The 23,338-nt window shown below is 39.2% G+C and overlaps 2 protein-coding genes and 2 long non-coding RNA genes across 4 annotated transcripts in view; 2 read left to right on the top strand and 2 right to left on the bottom strand.

Moving 5' to 3' along the window:
* thsd4 (thrombospondin type 1 domain containing 4) overlaps nt 1–5,261 on the top strand; it is a 50,584-nt gene extending 45,323 nt beyond the window's left edge. The window contains exons 14-18 of the mRNA XM_082182335.1: nt 420–593; nt 1,458–1,631; nt 2,125–2,304; nt 2,713–2,941; nt 3,671–5,261. Of these exons, the coding sequence (XP_082038461.1) occupies nt 420–593; nt 1,458–1,631; nt 2,125–2,304; nt 2,713–2,941; nt 3,671–3,801 (888 nt within the window). The 3' untranslated portion in view covers nt 3,802–5,261. The remainder of the gene's footprint in view (nt 1–419; nt 594–1,457; nt 1,632–2,124; nt 2,305–2,712; nt 2,942–3,670) is intronic.
* LOC309507966 overlaps nt 1–23,338 on the bottom strand; it is a 113,590-nt gene that overhangs the window by 30,256 nt on the left and 59,996 nt on the right. The gene's annotated exons all lie outside the window — the stretch shown is intronic.
* slc24a5 (solute carrier family 24 member 5) lies at nt 6,096–23,016 on the top strand. Its single transcript, XM_082182361.1, has 9 exons — nt 6,096–6,799; nt 7,499–7,678; nt 8,335–8,418; nt 9,511–9,614; nt 10,339–10,439; nt 12,828–13,105; nt 13,285–13,491; nt 18,707–18,808; nt 20,766–23,016. The coding sequence occupies exons 1-9, from the start codon at nt 6,643–6,645 to the stop codon at nt 21,086–21,088; spliced, it is 1,536 nt and encodes a 511-aa protein (XP_082038487.1). The 5' UTR covers nt 6,096–6,642; the 3' UTR covers nt 21,089–23,016.
* On the bottom strand, nt 18,194–18,465 carry LOC309507964. The gene is made up of 3 exons (XR_014209327.1): nt 18,411–18,465; nt 18,305–18,340; nt 18,194–18,234 (listed from the first exon to the last, which is right to left on the bottom strand). It is a non-coding gene; the product is annotated as an uncharacterized lncRNA (long non-coding RNA).

Here is a 23,338-nt window from a genome sequence, read left to right as displayed (position 1 = left end):
GCTAACAGACAGCAGACAAACGGCTAGCAGTGACATCAGCGGCAATCCACCTGTCACTCAAGTGGCCACGCTCTTAATTATGCAGAACTTTAAGGCTTAATATAATTTAAACGGATGAGATATATAAATATTCACCCCCTCACAGTCGTCATGAAGGGCAAGATTAGCTTTATAGACCAAAACCACTTTTTACACCAGACTGTAAACGTGTGTTTCTGCTGTAAAGTTGGGCATTTTAACACAGGGGTTTATGGGTAATGACTCTCTTCTGCAGCCGGTCTCTAGTGGCCAGTGGATGAACTGCAGTTTAACTCACTCAGTGTTGGACTCAAGAGAGAGACCGGAAGGTTGCCGCTTGATTAGAAGCATCTGTGCATTAGTGTGTGTGTGTGTGTGTGTGTGTGTGTGTGTGTTGTCAGTGTTCTGTGCCCTGCGGCGTGGGTCAGAGGTCACGTGAGGTGCACTGCGTCAGTAATGTTGGTGATATCGTGGCAGACGACGAGTGCAACATGAAGCTGCGTCCCAGTGACGTGGAAAACTGTGACGCGGGTCCGTGTTCGAAGAGCTGGTTCTTCAGCGAGTGGAGCGCTCGGGTGAGTCACGCTAGACTGGTTTCTGATTCCATGTAATCGCACTTAAAACGATTTGGCTTATCACGATTTTGAAATCGCCATGTCTGTGATTGTGTGTAATGCGCAGCTTGTCAGTGACGTACGGCTCAGTAAATGCTGCTCACTCTGAAAGCACTGTGAGTTTGAGTCGCTTATAACGTGCATTTGAAAAAGCAACACGCGTCAAACATCTTTCCAGACATGAGAAGCATTTATGAACCTCTTGTCCAACAAAAGACAACATTAATAACACGCTTTTCCTCCAAACTCACTTCATAAGGACAGCTGAGCTCCTCCTTCTGTGAGATGATGAGCTTCTGACACAGAATAAGGCAGTCGTGTGTTTATTACTCATGTTTAATCAAAGCGTTTCAGTCTTCTGTTTGTTCAGATACAGAGAGTGTGAAGCTCATAGGGGTTTCCTGGAGTGATGTGTGTTATTGTACTTCTGCGGGGCATATTTGGTGTGTGTGTGTGTGTGTGTGAGACGCCCTCTGGTGTTCAGAGGGATGTGTGTGTGTGTGTGTGTGTGTGTGTGTGTGTGTGTGTGTGTGTGTGAGACGCCCTCTGGTGTTCAGAGGGATGTGTGTGTGTGTGTGTGTGTGTGTGTGTGAGACGCCCTCTGGTGTTCAGAGGGATATGTGTGTGTGTGTGTGTGTGTGACGCCCTCTGGTGTTCAGATGGAGGAGTATTTACTACCGATCACAGACAAACTGTGCATAAAATAATCGCAGCCTCTGCCAAAACGCGTGCGGTTTCATTGCGATTAATCGTGCAGCTCTAGTTTGTGATCAGGTGTGTGTGTGTCTGCGCTGACTCTCGTGTGTGTGTGTGTGTGTTCGGCAGTGCTCTGCGGACTGTGGCGTGGGTCTGCGGACTCGTAGTGTCGTGTGTCTCAGCGATCACACCAGCGCTCTGCCTCTGGAGAACTGCGGGTCCGATCGGCCGGTCGAGACTCAGTCCTGCAACAGCGGCCCCTGTGAGAGCCACACCGAGTGGGTCACCGGGCCCTGGACTCAGGTACGGCCCTCAGGATAACCCTGTGCTGATCAGATCAGGGCCCTGGACTTAACAAAATACGTTAAATTATAAAAAATGCTAAATTAATATAAATGATTGTAAAATAAAACAATCAAAATAAAGACTTGCTAAAATGTGTGTGCGTGCGTGTGCGACTGTGCGTGTGCGACTGTGCGTGTGCGACTGTGCGTGTGCGACTGTGCGTGTGCGACTGTGCGTGTGCGACTGTGCGTGTGCGACTGTGCGTGTGTGTGCGTGGTGTGTGCGTGTGCGTGCGTGTGCGTGCGTGTGTGTGTGTGTGTGCGTGCGTGTGTGTGCGTGTGTGTGCGTGTGTGTGCGTGCGTGTGTGCGCGTGCGTGTGTGCGTGTGCGTGTGTGCGTGTGTGTGCGTGTGCGTGTGTGCTTGTGTGTGCGTGCGTGTGTGTGTGTGCGTGCGTGTGCGTGTGTGCGTGTGCGTGCGTGTGTGTGTGTGTCTGTGTGCGTGTGTATGTCAGTGCTCAGCGGAGTGTGGCGTGGGCAGTCAGCACAGGGCAGTGGTGTGTCTGATGAGCTCAGACGAGGGTTTCTCGGTGATGCCGGCGTTCGAGTGTTCGTCTCTAGACCGACCAATCAGCCAGAAGAACTGCTTCATCAAAACCTGCGCAGCAAAGTGGTTCCACACCGACTGGAGCGCGGTGAGACACACACACACGCACACACACACACACACACACACACACACACACACACACACACACACACACACACCCACACACACACACACACACACACACACACACACACACACACACACATCCACACCCACTGAGACATACACACACAGAGACACACACACACATCCACTAAGACACACATCCACACCCACTGAGAAACACACACACACAGACACACACACACACACGTCCACTGAGTGACACGCACCTGTATATTCAAACGTCCTATTACCATACAGTGTCTTACACTTACATAGATTCATATCCATAATACTGTGTCTAATAGTGTCCATGTCCTGCATTAACCCGAGAGAAATATGAGTTAATATATATAATTGTTGTTCTGTGTTGATGTTTGCATGTATCCAGTGCTCGAAGTCGTGTGAGTCCGGTTACCGTGTGCGAGAGGTGCGCTGTCTCTCTAATGATCACATGACCAGCAATCTCTCTAATGATCACATGACCAGCAGTCTCTCTGATGATCATATGACCAGCAGTCGCTCTGATGATCACATGACCAGCAGTGACCGCTGTGAGCAAACACTGAAGCCCCACGAGAGGGAGGAGTGTAACCCTGAGCCCTGCCTTCCTCTGATTGGTCAGTTCCTTCGTGAATATATGAATATTAAGTGGCATATGTTACATTTACCCAAAATCAAAAGAAACACTATTTTGCATATAGAACATTATTATATTTTTTATATAAACTGTATTTTGCAAACTTTTTTGAAAAGTAAAAAAAAAGATATATATATATATATTTGCATGTAGAAAATTCAAGTACATATATATATATATATATATATATATATATATATATATATAAAAATTATTATAATATATATTAACTGTATTTTGCATCTAAAAATGTAAAGATACAGTATATATGTATATATGTATAGATTATATTAATATTATTATATTATGTATATTAACTGTATTTTGCATCTAATATATATATATATCAATATTATATATAATTATATATATATTTGTTTTTTAAATACATTTATAAAAAATGTATTTATATAAACTACTTTGTATGTAGAAAATGTGTGTATATATATATATATGAACTATATATGAATATATTACAATAATATATATAATTATATATATATATATTTGTTTTTAAATAAATAAAAATGCTGTGTGTGTGTATATATATGTATATGTATATGTTTATATATATAAACTGGATTTTGCATGTAGAAATTTAAAATAAATATTTAAATATATATATTTAAATAAAAAATATATGTATTTTTTTTATGCTGTGACCTGAACATGATTTGGTGAGTATGTGTTTAATTTCTTTGTTTTGCAGATGAAAAGTGTGGTGATAAATACTTCAACTGTAACGTGGTGGTCCAGGCCCGTCTCTGCGTGTACGACTACTATCAGACGGCGTGTTGTGCGTCCTGCAGGCGTGCGGAGAACACGAGACGCCGACCCTGAGGACATCCACCGCCTCGAACACGGACTCCCTCCCAGAGCGAGAGACATTACAGACCAACCGCTCGGGAGAACCCGCTGAACCTCGTCTGTGGTTCTCCGGCCGGAACCCAAACCCAGCATCTGAAACCCTAGAGATCTCGCCAGGATCACAGCAGGTGCCGTGTGTGTCAGTGTCACGAACTGGACGAAACACAGGGAAAATACACGGAGTGTGTGTCACTGTATTAACAGCCAGTTCTGTTCAGTTCTGTTCACACTGCGTGGATTTAATCTGAATTCAGTCGTGGAATTCCCTAAAACTGCAGTGTGAACGTGTTCAGATCCGGTTCCTCAGTTCAGAAACACAGCAGTCAGATCTCAGCTAACAGGGAACGCTCCCAAAGTTAACGTTCTTCCTGTAACGTTAATATAACGTTCGTTCAAAGTTATCTGGTGTTTAATGATGTTCTCAAAACGTTAGCGCTAAAACATTATCTGTACGTCGTTTATGTTGAATGTTCGTCTGACATTTTTTAAATGTTGCTACTCGCGTCAGAACGTCCAAAAGTAACATTTCAATGATGTCAGAGAACATTAAACGAGAATTAAAAGTCCTGTTAAAACTCATCTTAATCACCAAAATGACACATTTAAACTTTTTTTCCTTGAAAAAAATGTCTTCATGCCTTAAATCATCTTGACTGTAACTCGACACCCTTGCCTCATTTAGTATGCGCGTGTCTATGAATATGCAAATGAGCCCCGCCACCACTCACTCACTCAGCTCAGAGATCCACTGGTTGACGATCACACGTTGATCTGATTGGTTACAAGGTAGTTTGTGACGTCAGAAACACCAGCGATTTCAAAGCGTGTTTTTGAGACTGTCTTTGGTTCACTGCAGTTTTAAGGAGGAAATACTCAGCAATGCTGTCGACTTATGAACTTACACATGCTTTGTCTTAAAGCATATTAAACACACCACATAGACACAAACTACATTAAAAGCTGGATTTTCACCACAGCGGGATTTTAATAACCTAAAAATGATGTATTTACATAATACGACTCACATGTGTAAGCTTATTCACATTCACAAACAAAGTTTATATATTCACAAACTGATTCATGTTCACAATATTAGATTCAGAAATGCGAAGCTCATTTCTGAATGTTTGAGGCTTTCCTTTAGCCAATCAGATGTGAGTTTTCCGTCCAGCCAATCATCAGAGCTTTGAATCAAGAAGATTAATTTTGAGACAATTTTAGCTCCATAATAATAACAACACAAATGAAAAGAGCTTTGAGCTGACATGATCACAGGCATTCGTATGATTTATTGTACTAGCGTGTATTTATATTTTGAACACATTCATTTTTGTAGTTTTGAAACAGATTTGTTGAACATCTTCATACTCGTTGAGAACCGTTGAGCTGTATATTTTTACTCATTATAAACCTGAATAAAGTCTAAAGTGGAATTCTGTTGATGTGAGTGAATCTTCAGAAGAATCAGGGGTTTGGGAAGAGTAAGATTAAACTACTGTAGCATGAATACATTTGATTATTTATAATAAAAAATGTATTTAAATAATTGAATAAATATTTTTTTCAACAAATAAGTTAATAAATCTGATTAAAATGAATACATTTATAAAGATAAATAAATAATAAATATTTTTTCATTTTAATCAGATTTCAGATGATTTATTTTAATCAGATTTATTTATCTATTATTTATTTAAATAATTGGATAAATATGCATTTAAATAAGTTAATAAATCTGATTAAAATGAATACATTTATAATGATAAATAAATAGACAATTTTATGTAAAGAAAAATAAAATGAATAAACTAAAATATTTTATTAAAATAAGTTGATAAAATAAATGAAATTGTATTAATAAATGATACATGTAACAGTATAGTTAGTAGAAAAAATGCAATGATGTAAATAAATAAATTAAACATGATAAAAGATAAAAAAGATGAAAAATAAATATTTGAAATAAACATTTTATGTAAATAAATAACTTTTTATTACAATAATAAAACATGACTAAAATAAAAACATTTGTTTTAAAAAAAATGCTGAAAGAAATCATAATAATTAATAAATAAATAAATAAATCAAAATTGATGTAAATAAACAAAAAAAATTGATTAAAATAAATAAAAAACATTATTGAAATAAATCAATTTGATTGAAAATTTTTTTTTAAAATAAATAATACATTTGACTAAAAAAATAAATGTATTAAAATAGATCATTTAATTTTTATTTAAATAAATATTCCATCTAAAATTCGGTGAGTAGGAAAGAATGCAACGATGCAGCATATATTGATATTATATATATTGCAGATATTGAAACAAAATATTTTCCAAATAATATTACACACATACACAGTAATAATTAGGTCTTTATGCATAAAAATATATAGTTGCCTTTTAAATGTGAGGATGGAGATGATCATATTTGGTGCTTTAGATATTTAGAAGTCAGACCAAATCCATCCGATCACATCCAGCAAGAAAACATGAGGACATTTCTCAAAATATGAATATTTCAGAGTCCTGTATGTAAGTGTGGGCCATAAATGATGTGCACAGATTTAATTTGTGCAAAGAATGGATTTATCTGCTTAAGAGGCACATCATTCTGCATGATAACATTTGTATTTGTCAAACTGCTTCAGGCCTGAAGGCTTGAGACTCGTTTATGCAGAATAATGAGTCTTGTGACACACACACACACACACACACACACACACACACACACACACACACACACACACACACACACACACACACCGACAGCTCCATGAACCTCCTCAAGCATCAGTAATCGGTGGGAACGATGAGGAAACACACACTTCTTCACCGGGAGAAGCGCAGGGACGTTCTGCTGTGTATCGTCGCTGTAGTTCTGCTTATATTCGCAGCGGTTCATCTCGTCTTCTGCGTGGGAAAGAGTTTTCCGGGTTCGGCTTCTCCCAGAGTCCGTCGGGATGTCGGTGAGTGAGAGAGACTGATTCATGTTGAGATTCGTTTGAGAGTCAGAGACTGACTGAACTCTATTTCTGTAGCGCTTTATGCAACACAGACGGTCTCAAAGCTGCTTAATATAGAGGAAAACAACAGTGTTAATGTCGGAAACTTCAAATAAACTTCTGTTCTCATCTGAGTCTATACATATATATATAGTATGTATATATAGTGCATCAGTGCGGTTAAATCAGTAATATGAACACTGAATATTGTCTTAAACCTTCTCAAATGATGTCCATGATTTTTTTTGTGTGTTCACACAGCAAGTGCCAAAACCTTTACTAAGTTTTGTACTATTCCCATCAAGTAAAAAATAAAGAAATAAATAAATGTACAATTTTTCTGTCAAGAATGACGAAGAGCACCAGAGGGTTAAAGTGGTGTTTTAACATTTGCTTATTTCTGTTACCTGTAAAGTCTCTGAAATAAGGCCATAAAACCCAGAATTAATATTTATTCACGAGAGTTTTGAGAACTGGATCTTGTAGCCTAGAATTTTTTGCTTCAAAACATTGTGAAAATCACATAATCACATAAAGCAATATATTGATCTAACATTTGTAAGATGTTAAACACAGATGTTTTGTGTCAGAAAGCTGAATGTGGGCCAGAACTCAAGACTCAAACACAACGGCTGATAATGGAGATCTGTGTGTGTTTTGCAGAAAATGCGAGCGAATGCATCCCACCTCAGTCCTCTGAGTTTCCCGAGGGATTCTTCACGCTTCAGGAGAGGAAAGACGGAGGGATCCTGATTTACTTCATGATCATCTTCTACATGCTTCTGGCCGTCTCCATCGTGTGTGATGATTACTTCCTGCCGTCTCTGGAGGTCATCAGCGAGCGTAAGCTGTTAGAGATCTGGTTATGGGTTTATGGATTATGGGTTATGGGTTGGGGTTATGGGTTATGGGTTGGGGTTATGGGTTGGGTTTATGGGGTTATGGGTTCATGGGTTATGGGTAATGGGTTATGGGTTGGGTTTATGGGGTTATGGGTTGGGGTTATGGGTTATGGGTTGGGTTTATGGGGTTATGGGTTTATGGATTATGGGTTATGGGTTGGGTTTATGGGGTTATGGGTTGGGGTTATGGGGTTATGGGTTGGGGTTATGGGTTATGGGTTGGGTTTATGGGGTTATGGGTTTATGGATTATGGGTTATGGGTTGGGTTTATGGGGTTATGGGTTGGGGTTATGGGGTTATGGGTTGGGGTTATGGGTTATGGGTTGGGTTTATGGGGTTATGGGTTTATGGATTATGGGTTAAGGGTTATGGGTTATGGGTTGGGTTTATGGGGTTATGGGTTGGGTTTATGGGTTATGGGTTGGGTTTATGGGGTTATGGGTTTATGGATTATGGGTTAAGGATTATGGGTTATGGGTTGGGGTTATGGGTTATGGGTTATGGGTTGGGTTTATGGGGTTATGGGTTAAGGGTTATGGGTTAGTCATCCGGCAGTGTGTCCGAGTGGGATTTGATTGGATCTGGTTGTGTTTCAGGTCTCGGTCTTTCACAAGATGTCGCTGGAGCCACTTTCATGGCAGCGGGAAGTTCGGCGCCAGAACTCGTAACTGCCTTTCTAGGTAATCTTCTGCCAACAGGATAGAAATATCTCAAATTACATCTCTTTAACATCTCTGGTGTTTTCCGTCGGTCAAAAATGACAGAATTGTTTATTTTATTTCAATGAAATGAACGTACTATATTTTAGTTCGATAATGTTTTTTTATTTCATATTTTGTATTTTTAGGGAATTTTATGGTACTAAATTATATTTACGCTGTATTTATTCACTTTTTGAGCATAGACCTGAACATTAAATTTCCAAATTTTTGTGGGTGGGGCTTGATTGTGTCCGTGTGGAATTGATTGGATGGTTGTGGTTTGCCATGGGCTGATCTCATGTGAGTGACAGGTTAAAGCCCCGCCCTCGTCGTCAGAGAAGAGAAGAGATGCTGCAAGAGGAACTGATTCTCATTCAAGATTATTAACACTATAATGATAATCATTTTGATTTCTTTTTGATTTCTTTTTTTTACTGTATTTTTATTGATTGATTTTTCAAGCATACAACATTTAGAAAGACAAAAAAGAAAGAGCAAACTCTAGAACAGGGGGTATACATTCTGTTTTGTCAGCAAGTATAGATTCACATATAGTCATTGATTGTTTACATTACTGTACTCAATCCATTTCTTCCAGTATTTTAGAAATAAGTCCTTTTTAAGTCTCAAAATAAAAGTCAATTCTTCCATATTCCATATTCCATATTTCTATTACAATATCTATCTATTCTCCAAGTAAGGGGATGTCCGGCTTACAGCAATGCCTTGTAATACTCTTCTTACAAGATATTCATCTCCTCTCAACACTGAGTGCGTGGTGTTTCCAAGATACAATGTAATGAAATTTCTTGGTATTTCATATCCTAAAATCTGGATCTCCATCAATGCCATGTTCCAGAAAGGTTATATTTCTGGTCAACATCCGCATGCATCCAGCATAACTGTGGTGTAGATCATTCTTTACTTTTAATTTGGGGATAATGAGGTAACGCACTAGATTTCCCATCTCTGTGAACAGGTGATTGTATGTTGTGTCTTGCAAGCAAAAACCTCCCTTCATCTGGAATGTCCGTCTGATTTCCCGGTGTGTTTGAATGCGTTCCTCCTCAGGTGTGTTCGTGACTAAAGGAGATATCGGCGTGAGCACCATCATGGGATCGGCCGTGTACAACCTCCTGTGCATCTGTGCGGCGTGTGGCCTCCTGACCTCTGTGGTGTGTGACATCATCATTACCCAGACACCCCCACAGTGTCGGCCCACGTCCGGCACACATCCGGCACGCGAGGAATCCACATGTACCGGATGTGAGCCGACACTTTAGGGGCTTTCGCACCGGAGGAAGCTTTTCATAGTTCCTAGAACTATTGGTGGATTTCGGTATTAACGATTCTAGTTCTAGGAACTCCTTTTGGAAGAACTACTTTACTCGTACTTCAGAGTCGGTCTAAACCAGCGCAATAGGAACTACAGTGACGTTAGTGTTCTCTGATTGGCCGAACGCACGCAAAACACCAGCACACGCCATTATTAAAAAGGCTGTGTAAACACAGATTATAGCCTATATATTTACTCCACAAACTAACTCTATGAACATGTAAAACAGTGATAGATGGAGCTCTCCATCTTTACACTGAGGAGAAAATCCAACAGAACTTTGAGGAGATCAAGAGAAACATGATTATGTATTTCTGCTCATCAACACTGGACATCAAACACACGCCATACGCTAATAACTCTTCATCACTTTCTACTTTCTATGTTTAACAGTTCTATCTAATAACGTGTTTGAATGATCGTAAACCCTGGTGGCTAGTTCCTAGAACTACCCGGTGCGAAAGCCCCTTATGTTGCTGTCTGGGATATTAATGTGCTGTCAGCGTGTGTCTATTGTCTCTGTATCTCACCTGTGTGTGTGTGTGTGTGTTTGCTCTGTTCAGACGGCTCGTCTCACATGCTGGCCGTTATTCAGAGACTGTCTCGCATACGCCATCAGCGTCGCCGCAGTCATCGCCATAATCTCAGATAACAGAGTTTACTGGTGAGTCTGTGATGCTAACATTAATACGTTCTGAGAATGTTTTGCTAATGGTTCCATTAAAGGATTAGTTCACTTCAGAATAAAAATTTCCTGATCATTTACTCTCCTCCACGTCATCCAAGATGTTCATGTGTTTCTTTCTTCAGTGGAAAAGAAATGAAGGTTTTTGAGGAAAACGTTCCAGGATTTCCTCCATATAGTGACTTCAATGGAGTCCAACGGGTCGAAGGTCCAGATGTGAGTTTCAGTGCAGCTTCAAAGTCTCGACACGATCCAGCCGAGGAATAAGAGTCTTATCTAGACAAACCAGCCGACATTTTATAAAGAAATCAACATTTATATACTTTATAACCACAGATGCTGGTCTTGCTCTCGCTGTGATGAGACACACATTACGTCATCAGGGTGAAAGGTCAAGCGTGACGTAGGCGTAAGAACAGACCCAGTGTTTACTAAGAGAACATGCAAAGACAGAGTCAAACGCCATTTACAAAGAAACAAATAAATAAAAGGTAAAACAACGATGTCGGACGATTTTGAAGTTGGAGGAGAAACTGAGATTGAGTTTTTCTCTCTTCTCTACATTTCGTAATGTGTGTCTCATCACAGCGAGAGCAAGACCAGCATCTGTGGTTATAAAGTATATAAATGTTTATTTCTTTATAAAATGTCGGCTGGTTTGTCTAGATAAGACTCTTATTCCTCGGCTGGATCGTGTCGAGACTTTGAAGCTGCACTGAAACTCACATCTGGACCTCCTAAAACTCCTCTCAAACTGCTTGAGCTACGGATGCGGAAAACAGAAAATCGAACACGATCCGTATTTTTTTATGACGGATGAAAGTTTCGGAGGCAGTGTGTAAGCGTGACTGACACAACGTGAGGTTGTATTTATTTTTAACGTGTAGTCCATGTATTTTTCTGCTTTTCTGTTTCATCTGTTTATTATAATTTTGGTGACTGCACTCTAAACCCTCTGGTGCTCGTCTTCGCATGTTGGTCAAAAATGACCGAAATAAATTTTTTATTTCAATTAAATGAATGTATTATACTTAAGTTTAGTTTGATTTTTTGGGACTTTATCTTATTCCCCATATCCCCCAGAGTTAGATAAGTCCACACACACCCTTCTCATCTCCGTGCGTGCCGTAACTCTGTCTGACGCACCCACCGCTAGCCTAGCTTAGCACAAAGACACAAATCACTCCGCAGAAGTAGCAGTGCTTCGCCTTCTGAGAATATAGTTCCCAGTATCTGTACGGTTAGAAGACGGCTGTGTCTCATGTGACCTTGTTATTCGTACACGCTGTGACTATACACATCACAACATGTAAATAGGAAAATGTTGGCGTTATTTTGTCACTTATTGGGTGCAGTATGCTAGCTGGAGCCGCTTACCTCCAGTCTTTGTGCTAAGCTAGGCTAGCGGTGGGTGCGTCAGACAGAGTTACGGCACGCACGGAGATGAGAAAGGGTGTGTGTGGACTTATCTAACTCTGGGGGATATGGGGAATAAGATAAACTTACAAAAAGTCGGCGTGTTCCTTTAAATTATATTTACGCTGTATTTATAATCCATTTATTCACTTTTTGAGCATAGACCTGACGAATAAATTTCCAACTTAAACTGTGGTAAATCTTAAATGCTCACTGACTGAAGTTTGATCTCTTCTCAAAGACGACACTTGGCAGATTATTGCTGAAGTGAAAAAAGTTTTAAAATGTGAACTTGAAAAAAAGTTACAGAATTTTGCGTTTATTTTTATGAAAAATGTGCAAAAATACTATTTTCAAAAACATGTTTTACTCTAAAACTGTGAGAAAATCAAAGCCATAAATCTAAACATTCTAAATGTGATTGACACAACGTGAGGTCGTATTTATTTTTTAACGTCCGAAAGTTTCGAACAAGACTCAATGTGCAAGGACCTTAACAGGGTCATCGGATGCCCATTTTTCACAAGTTGGCGTGATTCTTTAGGGTCTTCATGTAAAGTTTGTAACATTCTTTGGTTAAAATTCCTCAATGTTTGTGTAAAACACCCTTTCACCTCCTCAAGAACAGCTCTGTTCACAGCGACCCGTTTCAGTGCATGTCTCTTTAAATGATAATGAGGTGCATGTCTCTTTAAATGATAATGAGCAACTAGTGGAAATATGCTAATACGGGAAATATGCTAATACGGGACAGTCCGTCAGCAGTCGTGGGCGGAGCATGAGCAATATGACATCATATTGCTCAGAAAATCCAAATGGCTTGATCATTGAGAGTGTTTAGACTTTTTGAGGATGAAAAAAAAAGAAGTGAATGCATTTTCTTCATTGTACTGTGGTTGTGTCCACACACTGCTAACACACATTTAAATGCAGACTCTGATGTGTGTTCAGGTATGACGGCGCGTGTCTCCTGCTGGTGTACGGTGTGTATGTGCTGGTGCTGTGCTTCGACCTGAGGATCAGCGAGTACGTGATGCAGCGCTTCAGCCCGTGTTGTGTGTGTGTGAGCAAGAGCTCCGCCTCCAGCGAGGAGCAGCCGCTGGTGGGATGGAGCGACGGCAGTCTGCGAGTTCACCGGCGCTCTCGAGCCGACAGCGGCATCTTCCAGGACGACTCCGGCTATTCCCAGCTCTCGCTCAGCCTGCACGGCCTCAACGAGATCGGACAAGGTACGTGATGAGGTCACAAACCTGCTTTTGTGATTTTCTGTTGCATCTGTTTCTGTTACAATTTTGGGGATCTTAAAAATAAAGGTTTCAAAAGGGTGTTTTTGCAGCGATGGCATACATTTTTTGGGGGTTCCCAAAGAGCCTTCTGGCAGCCTCACGTTTGCACATTTCTCTCTCAGAGCAGAAGAGTGTGTTCACGATGCCCGAACACGACCTGAAGCGGATCCTCTGGGTTTTGTCTCTGCCGGTCATCGTCTTGTTGTTCCTGACCATTCCCGACTGCAGGAGACGCTTCTGGAAGAAATGGTACATGATCACGTTCCTGATGTCTGCCGTGTGGATCTCCGCCTTCACATACGTCCTGGTGTGGATGGTCACTGTCGTGGGTAAGAGTGCTTTTGTTTGCTTTTATTCTGTGGAAGCATTTGTTCATCTGGTGGACCCGCGTGTGTGTGTGTCTGTGTGTGTTCTGGGAATCAAACCCACAACCTTTGCATTGCAAGCGTCATGATCAGCCAGACGAGCTACAGGATCGACAAGTTAAATCTAATTTATTTGCGTAGCACTTTTCGCAATACACATTTTTTCAAAGCATCTTTACGGAAAGTCGGGCTGTTTACACGACACCGTTTCCAACTAAAAACGTTTTGGCTGTTCGTTTACACAACAGCGGCGTTTTGGGAGCTTGAAAACGCAAACTTTTGAAAACGGTCACCTTGTAAACAACAAAAACATGAATCTCTGAAGACGATGACATCATGCACATGCGGATTACGTGTTCAGTCTATAGTGTGTCATCGCCATCTACTGGCCTGGCCGCAGAATACAGCGGTTTTAGTCATTTTCGTGGATCCGTGTGAATGGGGATCGTTTTGACAATGGTGTCGTCTACTCGAAAAACTCAAAAGGAGAAACTTTTAAGCGTGTCGTTGTCATGTAAACGTACCCTCAGAGAATGTGTTTCAGAGCTGGTCGATATGAGGATATATAACCATGATACGAGTGCTCCTCTGGATTTAGATATAGATACAGTATTTATAGTGTTGTCTAGAACAATATCAGTGCAGCAGTGACTCAAAAACTACTGAGAGATCAAGGCAATTAAGAGATTTAATTCCATTAAGATATTTAAATGTTTGGGGTTTTTTCGATTCTAGTTTTAAATTTTTTTGTTTTTGTTCGATTATAGATTTAAATATTGTCGTTTTTGTTCCATTTAGAGATTTAAATATTTTTGTTTTTGTTCCATTTAGAGATTCAAATATTTTTGTTTTTGTTCGATTATAGATTTAAAGGTATAGCGGAGGATCTTTCCAAATTTTAGATAAGACCCGCCCTCTCCACTTTTTGAAAAGTTTGATTGATTCACCAGAATGATTGACAATTAGGAGGACCAATAGTTTAGACTACCCACCAGGAAGTAAAACATCCTCTGCTATACCTTTAAATATTGTCGTTTTTGTTCGATTATAGATTTAAATATTGTCGTTTTTGTTCGATTATAGATTTAAATAATGTCATTTTTGTTCATGTTGTTCATGTTTCTGAAACATTTCAATGCCGTGTTGTGGATTTTGCGGATGCACGGCTCTTATCAGTGTCTTGTCTCGTTCTTTCTGACGTTATTTCTCATTGATCCAGCATCACTGCATGTGTTCCCAGCCTCAGTCGTCATCTAGTCGCACTGCAGACGTTCAGGGTTTGAGTGGGTCACACACAGACGGGTCACATGTTCCCTGAGTCCATTCCTGAAATGCCAGCGCTGTATCCTGAAGGATTATGATGCTGTCGGCCCCTACGTTCTCTGAACCCCACGGGGCCCGTGAGAAACCATGTGATGCAGCCGCATATAATAGGATTATTATCCTGCACACGGTCACACAGATTCACATGAGCTTTAGAGCCCGACGCTGAAGAGCAGGTACTGGGAGAGAGAGCTGCGAGTTTTGAACTTTAGAGCTCAGGGATGCCTGCCATGTGACCGCTCAGCAGGAAAACTATTTTTCCCCCCAAAATTCACTGAACATTTGGTAACACTTTATTTTATAGTGTCCTTGTTGTACATGTACTTACCATAGTAATACAGTAAAATATGCATAATTACATGCAACTAACCCTCAACCAAATCCTAATCCTACCCTAACCCTATAGTAAGTACATGTAGTTCATTAATATTACTCAGTACTTAAATATATAATTACACTCAGGGTTCGAATTATGATTTCATCTTTGTGGGGGTCTCTTAAAAAAAAAAAAAAAAAGTAGCCTATGAGCAGGCGCTGTGTAGCTTACTAATGTAAATAAATAAAAATGTTTAATAAAAAACCGTTGCTAACACAAAAATAGTAGCCTAAATTTGGTTTAATTTGTCGTTTAATGAGGTCAAATATATGTTGTTAGTGGTGATAATTTTCACGTGAATAAATAAATAGATCCGACATATTTAAACGTGCTTTTAAGTGGTGCAGTGGTAGAACTTTTGCCAAGCCTGTCAGAGGTTCTGGGTTCTGGGTTCTAATCCGCACTCCAATCGTTTCTTTTTTCTTTTTTTTTATCAAAACCCATCATGTTTATCAGTGGTTGTATATCAGCCAGAGACACGTTTGTGTGCATTTAGTTTTCTAATTTCACTGGAACGAATAGAGAGTCTCCACAACGGATTGAAGCGCGCGTCCGAGTGAAGACTGTGCGCGAGCCACAAAAGATCACCGCACCACTGATCGCAGCGGAAACCAGCACTTTTATCACTTGATTTCAAAAACACATTTCAGCGCTAGATCGCCTCTTATTTAACAAACGAACTAAACGAATGCTCTGTTAGTTAACTGGAGATGTTTTATTTACTTGTATTGGTATATTACTGCCGCGAGATGTTTCAAAAGTGGTGGAGACAATATCGACCTTAGCAAAAAGTGGTGGGGGGGGGACATGTCCAACCCGCAAATTACGCCTATGTTAAAGTAACACTTGCCTGATGTTTTTTTTTATTTAATTTTTTTTTTTAATTTTTATTGAATATGTATCAGATAATAATTAGATTTTAAGGACAGAACAAATAGAACTTCTACAGGAATTAAATTATATCATGTATATGTAAAGCTTCACATATAAAAAAAAAAAATATATATAAAAAATATATATATAAGACATACACAGAGGAAACATTATGCATCAGTGGTATTGTCAAAAATATCATCATAATATTTCAAGAATCTGTCTCTCTTCTTGTTTTTAATCAACCTTAAAGACTTCAGAAATGTATCAATTTCAATTAAGAAATGCGGAAAAGTAGGCTGCGATTTAGAGAATTTTTGCTTGTGAATAAAATCTTTTTTCCAAACAAAATAAACAAATTTACAACATAATTAATTGAAGTACTAACTTTATCTTCTTTATAGTAACAGATTATATCCTTTAATTGAAAGGATTTTCTTGCCTGATGGGTTATGCTCCTGCTAGATCAGACGGTGACGTCACTTCTGTGAGTCGAGAAAAGTCAGTAAAGGTCCTGGCAGAAAGCGAAGCATAAGGATGTAGTGTGATGACGATCCGAGATCCCGCGAGATCCATGTGTTTGGCATCTTGTCCTATCTTTTAAGTCACGCTACAGTAGTTTGAAGGAAAAAGTGCTTTATTTGTAATTTAAAATAATGGTGCTGATGGTTTTTAGAGACCCCCACAGGTGTATGATTTTACTGCTTTCATGGGAGCTCATCCTCTCTCTATGGGAGCTCAGCTCCCACGTAATTCGAACCATGATTACACTGTAACAATGACACCTAAAAATAGTGTAAACGAAAAAATTTTAAATTGATCATTTGCTTTATATTTATACTACCAGAGTGTCTTCTGCTCACCAAGGCTGCATTTATTTGATCAAACATGCACTAAAAATTTGAAATATTATTAGAATGTAAATCATCTGTTCTCTATGTGAATATATAATAAAGTGTAATTTATTCCTGTGATCAAAGCTGAATTTTCAGCATCATTACTCCAGTCTTCAGTGTCACATGATCCTTCACAAATCATTCTGATATGATGATTTGATGCTCAAGAAACATTTATGATTATTATCAGTTTTGAAAACAGTTGCGCTGCTTCAGATTTTTGAGGTGTTGTGTAACATGCAGGATGCCGGGAAATGACATCACAAAGGACTCTGGTCCAATATTAAAACACCACAACACCAAGTTGTCAAATGGTGAAACCCCAAGAAAACATAATTTAAAAAAATCACAAGATATTTTTAAAATATATTCATTTTTATTTTGAAAAAAAGTATTTTGTTTAATAATGAGCTTATATTTCACAAACTTATACAGTAATGGTATAATGTGTAAGAAAATCTGAAAATAACACTCAAACTGTCAAGAAACATTGTATTGTATACTTCATATGTAGAACCTTAAAGGGTTTCATCAGGCGCTTCATATGTAGAACCTTAAAGGGTTTCATCATGTGCTTCATATGTAGAACCTTAAAGGGTTCCGTCAGGCCAGCGATTCATATGTAGAACCTTAAAGGGTTCCGTCATGCGCTTCATATGTAGAACCTTAAAGGGTTCCATCATGCGCTTAATATGTAGAACCTTAAAGGGTTCCGTCAGGAGCTTCATATGTAAAACCTTAAAGGGTTTCGTCAGGCGCTTCATATGTAGAACCTTAAAGGGTTTCATCATGCGCTTCATATGTAGAACCTTAAAGGGTTCCGTCAGGCGCTTCATATGTAGAACCTTAAAGGGTTTCGTCAGGCGCTTCATATGTAGAACCTTAAAGGGTTCCATCATGCGCTTCATATGTAGAACCTTAAAGGGTTCCGTCAGGCGCTTCATATGTAGAACCTTAAAGGGTTCCATCATGCGCTTCATATGTAGAACCTTAAAGGGTTCCGTCAGGCCAGCGATTCATATGTAGAACCTTAAAGGGTTTCATCAGGCGCTTCATATGTAGAACCTTAAAGGGTTCCGTCAGGCGCTTCATATGTAGAACCTTAAAGGGTTCCATCATGCGCTTCATATGTAGAACCTTAAAGGGTTCCATCATGCGCTTCATATGTAGAACCTTAAAGGGTTCCGTCAGGCGCTTCAGAACCTTAAAGGGTTCCATCATGCGCTTCATATGTAGAACCTTAAAGGGTTCCGTCAGGCCAGCGCTTCATATGTAGAACCTTAAAGGGTTCCGTCAGGCGCTTCAGAACCTTAAAGGGTTCCATCATGCGCTTCATATGTAGAACCTTAAAGGGTTCCGTCAGGCCAGCGCTTCATATGTAGAACCTTAAAGGGTTCCATCAGGCGCTTCAGAACCTTAAAGGGTTCCATCATGCGCTTCATATGTAGAACCTTAAAGGGTTCCGTCAGGCCAGCGCTTCATATGTAGAACCTTAAAGGGTTCCGTCAGGCGCTTCATATGTAGAACCTTAAAGGGTTTCGTCAGGCCAGCGCTTCATATGTAGAACCTTAAAGGGTTCCGTCAGGCGCTTCATATGTAGAACCTTAAAGGGTTTCATCAGGCGCTTCATATGTTTAATATTAAAGGGTTCTTCATGTTTCATATACATTTTTTCTAAGAGTGTAAAGTTCTGCCCTGTTGTTTTGTTCAGGTGAGACGCTGGGAATCCCGGATACAGTCATGGGAATGACGCTCCTGGCAGCAGGAACCAGCATTCCCGACACCGTGGCCAGTGTGATGGTGGCTCGCGAAGGTAAAGAACCCGTCCTCAAGCATACAAACATCATGTGACCACGTTTATTTATTTATCCTTTATTTAACCAGGTAAATCCCACTGAGATACCACTAACTCTTCTTCCAGAGACACCTGGTCAGGATGGCAGCACATAGAGTTAACCACAGAGACATTTTGCTAAAGACATTTAAGAGTACTCAGAGTTGGCAATATCTCTCAGATCGCTCCAGGCCCGGCGAGCATGAAAAGAAAAAGCACGTTTCCCAAATTCTAATGATGCCTTCAGAACTTTTAACCGGATGTGTGATAGAGATCTAGAACAATAACTATTTGTATCAAAAGTTAAGAGATTTGAGATATATGACGGCAATTTTCCTAAAAGTGCTTTAGCAATGAACATATACATGTGCACTTACTTTCCTTCTATGATGTAAAGATGTCATAGATGTCCATGCCAGTGATTCATATAATATACAGTGATGAGTACGTGAATCTGCACCTCACACAAAGCGTGACGCTGCATGATAGACAGAGTCCAGTTTCCTTAATAGAGACGAAGCAGGATTATGGGGGAATATATGTGCATATATTCTGGGAATATATTTATAATATATTACAAAGTACAAGTGTATTGGCAGGGGGTTAAAGGGAAATTAGTAAAGTTTTAGGAAGAGATCTATCAATGCACCAAATATATTTTTTGCTTGATGGTTTCCCCTCGGATCAGTTTGATAAAAATCCTATTGTTATGATATGATAAAATATATTGTTAATGGCAGCTAGGAAGATAATCACTGTGAACTGGATGAAAGTGATGAACCTGCTGTGACAGAATGGACACAAAGACTGAAACAGATATAGATATATATATTAGACAGAAAATTACTGCATATTTGCAGTTGAAATCAGACTTGTTTCGACAGAAGTGAAACACTTACTGAAACACATTTGCTTGAAGGAAGATAATGTACTGGTCTGTGGTGTATTACTGAAGCGCTGTCAGGGACTTCTGCATTTATTTGAACTTTCTATTTCCTTTTTTCTTTCTTTCGTTTTTTCCCCACCTTTTATATTTATTTACTTGTCATAAGTAAATGTTATGTAACAGTGTTTTGTTAAAAAAAAAAATTCAATAAATAGTTAAAAAAAAAAAAAAATGAAGATGAAGCCGCATGCATATTAAAGGAGAGGTATAATGCCCTTCACATGATGTAAAATAAGTCTCTGATGTCCCCAGAGTGTGTGTGTGAAGTTATAGCTCAAAATACCCCACAGATATTTTTATATAGATATTATATATATAAAATCGTCACTTTTTGAGGGTGAGCAAAAATGCACCGTTATTGTGTGTGTCCCTTTAAATGCAAATGAGCTGCTGCTCCCGGCACAGGGGGGTGGAGCTTCAACAGCTTGTGTTCTTTTACCTCTCTCACACACACACACACACACACACACACACACACACACACACACACACACACACACACACACACACACACACACACATGCACTGAACATTTCAAAAACATTTATGTCCAAACCGAAGTCACACAAAGATGGAGAGACTCAAGAGGAAGTGACATGTAGAAGCAACAGGACGTTTCTGAATGATGAAATGCTAGTCATTGATTAGCATATTCTGTCATGATAATCTATAAATCGTGTTCGGGGGCAGGGTTTATGTAAATTTTAAGGTTAGTGATGTCACTAACCCGTGAATAGTCCCTACCAGCCGTTTGTTGTAGTCCTTAAAGCGACCATTCACCATCACTGAACACACTTAAGCTGGACTGTGACGCTATTTTCTTCTAGAAACAAACTTTGTTACATTATTTTCCTGTTATCCCTGTAAAGCATCAGTGTTGTGAAGCGCTGTGTAAATAAAGCCGACTCTTGACGTGTGTGTGTGTGTGTGTGTGTGTGTGTGTGTGTGTGTGTGTGTGTGTGTGTGTGTGTGTGTGTGTGTGTGTCGCAGGTAAAGCTGACATGGCCATGTCCAACATCGTGGGCTCGAACGTCTTCGACATGTTGTGTCTCGGCCTGCCCTGGTTCATCCAGACGGTGTTCGTGGACACGAGTTCTCCAGTGGAGGTCAACAGCTCGGGCTTACTCTTCATGTCGTGTACGCTCCTGCTCTCCATCGTCTTCCTCTTCTCCGCCGTTCACATCAACGGATGGAAGCTGGACTGGAAACTGGGTCTGGTGTCTCTGGTGTGTTACATTCTCTTCGCCACGCTCTCCATCTTATACGAGCTCGGGATCATCGGGAACAACCCGGTCCGATCCTGCAGTGACTGACGCTCCGATCCATCAGGCGAGTCGATGGTCATGTGACACTGGCTGTGTTTACACGGCACAAAATGACGTTTTCTGATGTTTGTCTTGTTTTCCAGCACTAATATCTAAACATTCTTAAATCACGGTAGATTTACTAGAGAAGCAGAATGACTGAAGATATTAAGTCTTGTTTACTGAACAAAATGAAGTGAGTTTGTGTTTAAAGGGATACTTCAGGATTTAGCATTGAGCTTTGTATTAGTAGAAATCCTGTAGTATTTTCGAGTGACCGTCCTTCCCTCCCTTCCTCCCGTTCTCCCGCGCCCCTCAGCCTCGTCCTGCTCGCCACAGTAAACATAATGAATGGCGACTGTAGAACGCAAAAGCCGAATCCCGGACATTTTGGGCAATCTCGAAATCCCAGGCAAACTCGTCACGGAGTCTCACTAGTAGCCTAGCCTTGTTGTTTTCAATTGCGCGCTCTTACCGGTAGGCGTGGCTTGGGAGTGGCCTCGTAGGGCAGCGAAGCAAGTGCATTCTGGGAGTTGTTGTCTTTCATCCACGTAAGCCAAAAATACATTTTCTGGCTTTTCTCAGTCTAGAAAGCTCCAAATTCAAAAATAATTTGACATTTCTACTACATAAATGACCCATTTTAAATATACATTCATCTTTCCAGAGGTGAAGTATCCCTTTAAAAGAAGAGCTAATATCTGCCATTGGACTCAGAAATATAATCTTAATTATTATATTTCTGACTCCATTGGCAGATATTAGTTCTTGTTTTAAGCACAAACTCACTTCATTTTAACTGATTTTTCTAGACTTAAATTGATCTTCAGTCATTTCGCCTCTCCAGTAAATGTTTCTTGATTTAAGAATGTTTAGATATGTGTGACCCTGGACCACAACACCAGTCACATGGGTACATTTTTTTAACTTGAGATTTATACATAATCTGAAAGCTGAATAAATATGTTTTCCAGTGATGTGTGGTTTGTTAGGACAGGACAATATTTGTAAATCTGGAATCTGAAGGTGCAAAAAAAACTGAGAAAATCATCTTTGTGTCATCAAGTTGTGTGTTTATGTTGGGGATTGTGCCGCATTCACTCACAGAAATACATGTTTTATATATTTACGGTAGAAAATGTACTAAATATCATGGAACATGATCTTAATATCATAATGATTTTTGGCAGAAAAGAAAAATGGATAATTTTGAGCCATATAATGTATTGTTGGCTATTGCCACAGATAAACCCGTGTGACATGTGACTGGTTCTGTGGTCCAGGGTCACACATGTGCTGGAAAACAAGACAAAAATACTGTGAATTTTTGTCTTTTTTTGTTTGCAGTGTATGGACAACAGTAAAGGTTGGTTGTTTTTAACCAAGTTTTTTTTTTAAATGTTTTTTCCCCATTAGTTTATTTATTTAGAACGAACTAAATTCAAACGATGGTCCATTAATAAAAGTGATTCTGTAACAAGTGATGCTTTTGATCTCAAACATTTACAGTAAAAATTTTATATACACATAAAACTTGTACAAACACTCTTTAAAACTGACTTTGTTTACTTTATATACAGTAACTCCAATCATGCTTAAGTCACATTTAAAAAAATCATCTATTTTTTATTGAAATGATACGGCTGTAATGATGACTGTATAATGACTGTATAATGATGACTGTATAATGACAGATGGTGATATTTTTATCATTGCAATAAGACTTTTATGAATAGGAGAATCACTTTGTTCAAATGTAGTTTAATAATCTTAATGCCAAAGATTGTTGATTGTTCCTGGTTTATTTCCTCACTGATATTCTTCATCTACCTCAGATCATTCGTCCGCATGCCTGGGATTCTCATTACTGTAACACTGCATTACAATAAAAATAAAGAAATACTAACATCATGCATAAACTTTTTTTTTTTTTTTTTTTTACAAAAATTTGAATTTAAAAGGTCATTTTTTATTTTAAAACAATAGTTGGTATTTCTTATTTTTATTTCTTATTCGTGCGAGTTTGATGCATCTTCAAAACGTTACAGTTAGAAACAACATGAAAGATTTATGAAAATGTAAAAATCTTAATTTCAAGACCTGAAAGACAGTCTAACATTAAATTGTTGCAAATATTTTTTTCTCAAAAATCTGAATTCTTAAGAACATTCCTAAAAAGAAAAAAGAAAAAATAGAAAGTGCTTTAGGGAAAACAGCGGATTTAAAAGTTCAGAATGTTCAGTGAAGTGTGGACGTGTT

Source organism: Leuciscus leuciscus (genome assembly GCF_965113295.1).
Source record: "Leuciscus leuciscus genome assembly, chromosome: 10".
NCBI lineage: Eukaryota > Metazoa > Chordata > Actinopteri > Cypriniformes > Leuciscidae > Leuciscus > Leuciscus leuciscus.
This window is presented reverse-complemented; position numbering and strand designations above follow the sequence as displayed.

What these genes read in the sequence shown, in the direction of transcription:
- slc24a5 (XM_082182361.1), top strand. Translation starts at nt 6,643, where the DNA reads ATGAGGAAACACACACTTCTTCACCGGGAGAAGCGCAGGGACGTTCTG. An exon ending in ACTCGTAACTGCCTTTCTAG is followed by an intron (nt 8,419 to 9,510) that starts GTAATCTTCTGC and finishes GTTCCTCCTCAG; the next exon opens with GTGTGTTCGTGACTAAAGGA. An exon ending in GTGGATGGTCACTGTCGTGG is followed by an intron (nt 13,492 to 18,706) that starts GTAAGAGTGCTT and finishes TGTTTTGTTCAG; the next exon opens with GTGAGACGCTGGGAATCCCG.